The sequence below is a fragment of the Haplochromis burtoni genome, unplaced genomic scaffold, assembly GCF_018398535.1.
Source record: "Haplochromis burtoni strain Fernald_Lab_line unplaced genomic scaffold, NCSU_Asbu1 Contig_2094, whole genome shotgun sequence".
Taxonomy (NCBI): domain Eukaryota; kingdom Metazoa; phylum Chordata; class Actinopteri; order Cichliformes; family Cichlidae; genus Haplochromis; species Haplochromis burtoni.
This window is the reverse complement of record NW_024584455.1, coordinates 6995-16408: the sequence shown is the minus strand read 5'-3', so window position 1 is coordinate 16408 and position 9414 is coordinate 6995. Positions and strand designations below refer to the sequence as shown.

The window sequence follows — 9414 nt, the reverse complement described above, 5'->3', positions numbered from 1 at the left end:
CCCATCTTGAGGAGTTTGCTCCTCACATATACTAATGTGCCACAAACAGGACTTTAATATCACCAACCATTCCCACCCTGTACGTACTGCATTTCAATCATTCTAACTACATGTAACCAGCTGCATGTGTGTTTGGAAAAAAAGGATCCGCCCCTGGTCTGAGCTCGCTGTCGCCGGCAGCAGGTGGTCCAGCTCGTTATTGGTGCTCCGCTCTTCTTCTCTGTGCTTTAATTAGACGAGTGTGGAGGACTGTGGAGGACGCTTTGTGACACACCATGAAAGCATTTCCTCTGTGTGTGTGCTGCAGGGCTGAGCCGTGGGACTGCCGACACCAGGGAGTGTGTGTATTACAACGTGAACTACGAGACCGAGAAGACGAACCAGAGCGGCGTTGAGCGCTGCGAGGACGAGCAGGACAAACGCTCGCACTGCTACGCCTCCTGGAGGAACAACTCGGGCTCCATCGAGCTGGTGAAGAAGGGATGCTGGCTGGACGACTTCAACTGCTACGACCGGTACACACACACACACACACACACACACACACACACACACACACACACACCTTGCCTTCAAACAACATAAATGAGCTCCTCCAGCCAATCATCACACACCGACCACAGTGTGATCCATGCTGTCACGTTTACCTTCTTGCACTGAGCTGATCCAGGATCTGCTTCGATCCAAATCACAGCCACAGTCACCTAAATGTGTTTTATGTTGTCAGGTAGACCCCACAATGACTGAAGTCCTGTAAATGCATGTAAACAAATCTATGACAGTCAGTCTGTCCTGTCCTGCTGCGTTCCTGTTTCCCTTCAGAGCAGCTGCTCACAGGGACGTGATCATTGACCCTGAAGATCCTCTGTGGGATTAAAACAGGGCAACATGCTGGGGGGCTGCGTCCTCCCACCTGGTGTACTATGTGCTGCAGACCACGCGGTCACGAGGGTGGAACGCCACTTTATCCCTGGCAGTGTTGGGAGTAATGGAATACATGCAGAATACAAAATATGAGTAACTATATTCCATTACAGTTACCGTTTAAAAAGGTGGTAATCAGAATACAGTTACTTTGTTGAAATAAATGGATTACACGGCGGTCTTTTCCTGTTTCATACGTCAGGCTGTGCTCTCTCTGTTTTTGGTGATTCCCAAACCAAACACGCATTAAGAGGCTCTGATGTCACCTCTACTTGCAGCCGCATAATGGCGTGAAGAAATATTTTTTAAAATGATTTAATATGAAGGCAACAGGCAGAGTGTTGCAGGCATCGCCCTAAAGCCTGATGGGCAGTGTAGTCCGTGCTGCAGGGAGGATGGACTGCTGTACCCGTGATGTGTCTGTGAGCGAGGGGGGAGAAAAAAGTACGAGCTGTCACCGAGCAGTTGTTCCTGTTTTCCTCCGAAACAATCAGCTCCGTTGGAGCCTTTCAACGCCTCTCTCTGTCTCTGCTAGCAAAGTTGAGCCAGACAACAAAGTAAAGCTAGTTTTCAGCTACGAGCCCGACACAGAGGTCCCTTTACTACGGTTTTATATACGAGCCTTACCTAATGTCCACCTACTGTTACTCATTTATATTAAGATTTAAACATCTAGCTGGTGTTGGTGTGGAGAGTAACCTTCATTAATAGTAATGAATCAGCTAGAGGTAGCTTGGTGTTCATCTGAACAACAAACTGGACTCATAACTCAGACGCCCTCTACAGGAGAGGGCAGAGCAGGCTGTACCTGCTGCAGGGACTCGGGTCGTTTGGAGTGGAGGGCCCACTCCTGAAGACCTTCTGTGACTCTGCGGTGGCCTCAGCCTTCCTTTACTCTGTGGTCTGCTGGGGCGGCAGCATCTCTGCCGGGGACAGGAAGAGACTGAACAGGCTGATCAGGGCCAGCTCTGTTCTGCCCTCTGGACCCAGTGGAGGTGGAGAGTGACAGGAGAACGGCGGCTAAGCTGTCATCCCTGTTGGACAGCATCTCCCACCCCATGCAGCAGACTGTCAAAAAATAATATAAAACAGTGTGCAAATACTGATAACAGTGCAAATGTTTGCAATATAAGTATGTAAACATCTATGTTTAGTGAACTTTGCAGTGTTGCTCTGTGGTGCAGCTACGACACCGTAGCAAAGTTTACACACTGTGTCTACTTGATCCACGTCTGACTGAACCCATAATGTTTCCACACCACTGAAGCTTTTTACCTCTTTTCAACCAACGGCCGTCACTCTCCTCTCCAAATAACTTCTGCTGAGCTTTCCGAGCTTCCCTCGAGTCCTCTTATTGTTGTGACACGTGCTCAAAGAGAGGTGCGCTCGATTTGCCACACGGAGCAGCGCGAGAGTAAAGCACGAGGGAGGGGCTAATAATCGGCTCAGTCATTTTTAATGATCGTTGAAAGCCCAGATCGTAATCGTGATTAAAATTCGATTAATTGAGCAGCCCTAGTCAGAGTGTTACTGTGTGTGAAGTCATTTCCTGTCTCTCTCTCAGGCAGCAGTGTGTGGCCACCGAGGAGAGCCCGCAGGTCTTCTTCTGCTGCTGTGAAGGAAACTTCTGCAACGAGCGCTTCACCCACCTGCCGGACATCACCGTGCCACGTGAGTGCCATCTGATTGGTCCGTTAGCACGTGTCACACGTGTCTTCTCCTCGTATCATTGTTTGTGCTTCATGAGGTCGTGACTTCAACAGGTGGTGTCATGGGTGCCTCCTCCATCTTTTATGTACAGTCTTGATATACTGAAACCCGTCGGCAGGTTTCCTCGCACCAGACTGTCAGGGGCGTTTCCAAAGTTACCATGGTAACCCAGCGCCGATAAAGTCCTTTTAAATGTAAATGCAGTCTTTCTGTGTGTGTCAGTGATCAAGGCCCCGCCCCACAGCGTGGGTGTGTTAAACGTGATGATTTACTGCCTGCTGCCCGTCACCATGCTGTCTGTCGCTCTGCTCACCACCGTCTGGATGTACCAACACCGCAAACCTCCGTATGGACACGTGGACATTGCCGAGGTGAGCCTCAAACACTCACGCTTACCTTTTGATGAAACGAGTAGAAGTACTCGGTTACTTTGACCTGCAGACCGGAGCTGATGACGTCAGTTTGACTCTGCAATGCTGAGACGGCTCCATCTGCTGGTGGTCTGCAGGCACTGCAGCAGGAAACATCTCAAACGAGGGTTTGTCACCACATCGTGGTTCCTCATATTGAACTGTAAAACACGGCCAATCGGTCTGATAGGGCGAGAGGCGGGATTCACCTGAACAGGTGGCCCGTGTATTGACAGCACTCTCTTTTTTTTTTTTCTTTTTTCTTTTTTTTTTAAATGACATCAGAAACAGCAGTATGCGACATTACGTGATGGCAGAGCTTCAGTTCATCCTTTGTCATTTTTTTTTGAATCAGAAACCGTATTTAATTTCGTTTTTGCACTTAGTCTACCGACTTTTTTTTTTTTTTTTTTTTTTTTTTTTTAATAAATAGGACAGGGGGAATGAATGAGAGAAAGAGGGGGAGAGAAAGAAAGAAAACCAAAGGGGAGAAGAGACGGTGAGAAGGGGGGGAAAAAAAAAACAACAACTCCTGGGTCACCTGTATGGAGAAAAAAAAAAAAAAAAAAAACAAAAAAAACAAACAGAGGAGACAGCAAACAACAAAGAGCAACATAATAATAGAGAAAACAAAGCACCATCACAATAAACTAGCTAGTCATAGATATCAATAGTTACTGAATAATAAACGATATTGTGCAGCACGCAAGATAGACAGCGCACAGTGTGCTTTGAGGCAGCAGCCAAGAAAGCTTTAGTCCGCGTCTGTGAATACCCATGTGTACACCTGTGTGCATACCTGTGTGGATCAGCATGCTTGCATTCCAAAGGTTTCTCCATGTAATGATCTGCTAGGGAGTGTGGGGGGGCCACAGCCCCGTCCTCCAGGGTGTGAAGCGGGTATGGAGGAGATCAAAACTCCAGACATCCAGAGGCCCCACACTTGACAGCACTCTCACCTGTGGTTCAGTTTTTATTCATACAGCACCAAATCACAACAGCAGTCGCCTCAGGCGCTTTATATTGTACAGTAGATCGCACAATAATAGATACAGAGAAAAACCCAACAATCATATGACCCCCTATGAGCAAGCACTTTGGCGACAGTGGGAAGGAAAAACTCCCTTTTAACAGGAAGAAACCTCCAGCAGAACCAGGCTCAGGGAGGGGCGGGGCCATCTGCTGCTGAGTTAGGGTGAGAGAAGGAAGACAGGATAAAGACATGCTGTGGAAGAGAGACAGAGGTTAATAACAGGTATGATTCAGTGCAGAGAGGTCTGTTAACACATAGTGAGTGAAGAAGAAACACCCAGTGCATCATGGGAATCCCCCAGCAGCCTACACCTACTGCAGCATAACTAAGTGAGGATTCAGGGGTCACATCAATTCTGACATGGGAGGGGCTTCTGTCATGTTGCTGTCTATAAATGTGTCACATTGATGCCCTCCCCCACTCTCCTTTCCTCTCCTCCAGGATCCTGGTCCACCTCCTGCCTCCCCCCTGCTGGGGCTGAAGCCTCTGCAGCTGCTGGAGGTGAAAGCCAGGGGGCGCTTCGGCTGCGTTTGGAAGGCTCAGATGATGAACGAACACATGGCCGTGAAGATCTTCCCCATGCAGGTACCGGTGTTTGCTCCGAGCATCAGGGCAGCCGTCCTGACTCCCAACCCTTCCTCACCTCCTCCTCCTTCCAGAATAAGGACTCCTGGGAGACCGAGAGGGACGTGTTCATGACGCCGGGCATGAGGCACGAGAACATCCTGAGGTTCATCGCCGCAGAGAAACGAGGGAGCCACCCCGAGGCCGAGCTGTGGCTCATCACAGAGTTCCACGAGAGGGTGAGGAAGGGGGGCCGAGGGGGGGTCAGAAACTCCCGGGGGTGTGGGGTCAATCTCCTGATGTTTGTCTCTGCAGGGCTCGCTGTCGGGCTTCCTGAAGGGAAACATGATCAGCTGGTCCGAGCTGTGCCACATAGCCGAGACGACTGCGCGCGGCCTGGCGTACCTCCACGAAGACGTCCCCCAACTGAAGGGAGAGGGTCCCAAACCGGCCATCGCCCACAGGTCTGCCCACAAACCCCCACACCTACAGATCAGACAGGAAACCCTAGTCTGCAGTGACGAGCTGCTGCCACACGGTGGAGCTGTGAGTCGGCGTTAGAGGACGTCACAGTTCACGCTGCTTGTTTTTACTTCAGGATCTCAGAGATCGCTTATGTTCACGTGCTCAACGCGCAGCAGCTGCTCACACGCTGCTAACACACTGCTCGAATACTGCTCACACGCTGCTCACACGCTGCTCACACGCTGCTCACACGCTGCTAACACGCTGCTCGAATGCTGCTAACACGCTGCTAACACGCTGTTCACACGCTGCTCGAATGCTGCTAACACGCTGCTCACACGCTGCTCGAATGCTGCTAACACGCTGCTCGAATGCTGCTAACACGCTGCTCGAATGCTGCTAAGTCGCTGCTCAAATGCTGCTAACACGCTGTTCACACACTGCTAACACGCTGCTCACACGCTGCTAACACGCTGCTCACACGCTACTAACACACTGCTCGAATGCTGCTAACACGCTGCTCACATTCTGCTAACACGCTGTTCACACACTGCTAACACGCTGCTCGAATGCTGCTAACAAGCTGTTCACACGCTGCTAACACGCTGCTCGAATGCTGCTAACACGCTGCTCACATTCTGCTAACACGCTGTTCACACACTGCTAACACGGAGAGAGTCTCTCTCTCAGGCAGCAGTGTGTGGCCACCGAGGAGAGCCCGCAGGTCTTCTTCTGCTGCTGTGAAGGAAACTTCTGCAACGAGCGCTTCACCCACCTGCCGGACATCACCGTGCCACGTGAGTGCCATCTGATTGGTCCGTTAGCACGTGTCACACGTGTCTTCTCCTCGTATCATTGTTTGTGCTTCATGAGGTCGTGACTTCAACAGGTGGTGTCATGGGTGCCTCCTCCATCTTTTATGTACAGTCTTGATATACTGAAACCCGTCGGCAGGTTTCCTCGCACCAGACTGTCAGGGGCGTTTCCAAAGTTACCATGGTAACCCAGCGCCGATAAAGTCCTTTTAAATGTAAATGCAGTCTTTCTGTGTGTGTCAGTGATCAAGGCCCCGCCCCACAGCGTGGGTGTGTTAAACGTGATGATTTACTGCCTGCTGCCCGTCACCATGCTGTCTGTCGCTCTGCTCACCACCGTCTGGATGTACCAACACCGCAAACCTCCGTATGGACACGTGGACATTGCCGAGGTGAGCCTCAAACACTCACGCTTACCTTTTGATGAAACGAGTAGAAGTACTCGGTTACTTTGACCTGCAGACCGGAGCTGATGACGTCAGTTTGACTCTGCAATGCTGAGACGGCTCCATCTGCTGGTGGTCTGCAGGCACTGCAGCAGGAAACATCTCAAACGAGGGTTTGTCACCACATCGTGGTTCCTCATATTGAACTGTAAAACACGGCCAATCGGTCTGATAGGGCGAGAGGCGGGATTCACCTGAACAGGTGGCCCGTGTATTGACAGCACTCTCTTTTTTTTTTTTTTTTTTTTTTTTTTTAAATGACATCAGAAACAGCAGTATGCGACATTACGTGATGGCAGAGCTTCAGTTCATCCTTTGTCATTTTTTTTTTTTTTTTTTTTTTTTTTTTAAAAATAGGACAGGGGGAATGAATGAGAGAAAGAGGGGGAGAGAAAGAAAGAAAACCAAAGGGGAGAAGAGACGGTGAGAAGGGGGGGGAAAAAAAAAAAAACAACAACTCCTGGGTCACCTGTATGGAGAAAAAAACAAAAAAAACAAACAAACAAAAAAAAACAAACAGAGGAGACAGCAAACAACAAAGAGCAACATAATAATAGAGAAAACAAAGCACCATCACAATAAACTAGCTAGTCATAGATATCAATAGTTACTGAATAATAAACGATATTGTGCAGCACGCAAGATAGACAGCGCACAGTGTGCTTTGAGGCAGCAGCCAAGAAAGCTTTAGTCCGCGTCTGTGAATACCCATGTGTACACCTGTGTGCATACCTGTGTGGATCAGCATGCTTGCATTCCAAAGGTTTCTCCATGTAATGATCTGCTAGGGAGTGTGGGGGGGCCACAGCCCCGTCCTCCAGGGTGTGAAGCGGGTATGGAGGAGATCAAAACTCCAGACATCCAGAGGCCCCCACACTTGACAGCACTCTCACCTGTGGTTCAGTTTTTATTCATACAGCACCAAATCACAACAGCAGTCGCCTCGAGGCGCTTTATATTGTACAGTAGATCGCACAATAATAGATACAGAGAAAAACCCAACAATCATATGACCCCCTATGACAAGCACTTTGGCGACAGTGGGAAGGAAAAACTCCCTTTTAACAGGAAGAAACCTCCAGCAGAACCAGGCTCAGGGAGGGGCGGGGCCATCTGCTGCTGGTTAGGGTGAGAGAAGGAAGACAGGACAAAGACATGCTGTGGAAGAGAGACAGAGGTTAATAACAGGTATGATTCAGTGCAGAGAGGTCTGTTAACACATAGTGAGTGAAGAAGAAACACCCAGTGCATCATGGGAATCCCCCAGCAGCCTACACCTACTGCAGCATAACTAAGTGAGGATTCAGGGGTCACATCAATTCTGACATGGGAGGGGCTTCTGTCATGTTGCTGTCTATAAATGTGTCACATTGATGCCCTCCCCCACTCTCCTTTCCTCTCCTCCAGGATCCTGGTCCACCTCCTGCCTCCCCCCTGCTGGGGCTGAAGCCTCTGCAGCTGCTGGAGGTGAAAGCCAGGGGGCGCTTCGGCTGCGTTTGGAAGGCTCAGATGATGAACGAACACATGGCCGTGAAGATCTTCCCCATGCAGGTACCGGTGTTTGCTCCGAGCATCAGGGCAGCCGTCCTGACTCCCAACCCTTCCTCACCTCCTCCTCCTTCCAGAATAAGGACTCCTGGGAGACCGAGAGGGACGTGTTCATGACGCCGGGCATGAGGCACGAGAACATCCTGAGGTTCATCGCCGCAGAGAAACGAGGGAGCCACCCCGAGGCCGAGCTGTGGCTCATCACAGAGTTCCACGAGAGGGTGAGGAAGGGGGGCCGAGGGGGGGTCAGAAACTCCCGGGGGTGTGGGGTCAATCTCCTGATGTTTGTCTCTGCAGGGCTCGCTGTCGGGCTTCCTGAAGGGAAACATGATCAGCTGGTCCGAGCTGTGCCACATAGCCGAGACGACTGCGCGCGGCCTGGCGTACCTCCACGAAGACGTCCCCCAACTGAAGGGAGAGGGTCCCAAACCGGCCATCGCCCACAGGTCTGCCCACAAACCCCCACACCTACAGATCAGACAGGAAACCCTAGTCTGCAGTGACGAGCTGCTGCCACACGGTGGAGCTGTGAGTCGGCGTTAGAGGACGTCACAGTTCACGCTGCTTGTTTTTACTTCAGGATCTCAGAGATCGCTTATGTTCACGTGCTCAACGCGCAGCAGCTGCTCACACGCTGCTAACACACTGCTCGAATACTGCTCACACGCTGCTCAACACGCTGCTCACACTGCTGCTCACACGCTGCTAACACGCTGCTACACGCTGCAATGCTGCTAACACGCTGCTAACACGCTGTTCGAATGCTGCTAACACGCTGCTAACACGCTGCTCACACGCTGCTCACGCTGCTCACACGCTGCTCAATGCTGCTACACACGCTGCTAACACGCTGCTCGAATGCTGCTAACACACTGCTCAACGCTGCTACACACGCTGCTCACAAGCTGCTAACACGCTGCTCACACGCTGCTAACACGCTGCTCACACGCTGCTCATGCTGCTAACACGCTGCTCGAATGCTGCTAACACGCTGCTCACATTCTGCTAACACGCTGTTCACACGCTGCTCACTGCTAACACGCTGCTCAATGCTGCTAACACGCTGCTCACATGCTGCTCACACGCTGCTAACACGCTGCTGACACGCTCGCTGCTACACGCTGCTCACACCTGCTAACACGCTGCTCAATGCTGCTAACACGCTGCTAACACGCTTCACACGCTGCTCACACGCTGCTCACACGCTGCTAACACGCTGCTCGAATGCTGCTAACACACTGCTACAGCTGCTCACACGCTGCTCACACGCTGCTCACACGCTGCTAACACTGCTCACACTGCTGCTACACGCTGCTACACGCTGCTCACACGCTGCTCTGCTGCTAACACGCTGCCACGCATCTGCTAACACGCTGCTCAACGCAACAGCTGCTCGAATGCTGCTCACACGCTGCTGAATGACTGCTCACACGCTGCTCACACGCTGCTACACACGCTGCTAACACGCTGCTACACGCTGCTCACACGCTACTAACACA

The 9414-nt window shown here is 51.1% G+C and overlaps 1 protein-coding gene across 1 annotated transcript in view; it reads left to right on the top strand.

Moving 5' to 3' along the window:
* Positions 1-307: 307 nt before the first annotated feature.
* LOC102288687 (activin receptor type-2B) overlaps positions 308-9414 on the top strand; it is a gene marked incomplete at its 5' end in the record, with an annotated part of 11979 nt that continues 2872 nt past the window's right edge. The window contains 6 exon segments of the mRNA XM_005952872.3: positions 308-515; positions 2489-2595; positions 2857-3005; positions 4519-4662; positions 4737-4880; positions 4957-5105. Coding sequence (XP_005952934.2) covers positions 308-515; positions 2489-2595; positions 2857-3005; positions 4519-4662; positions 4737-4880; positions 4957-5105 — 901 coding nt within the window.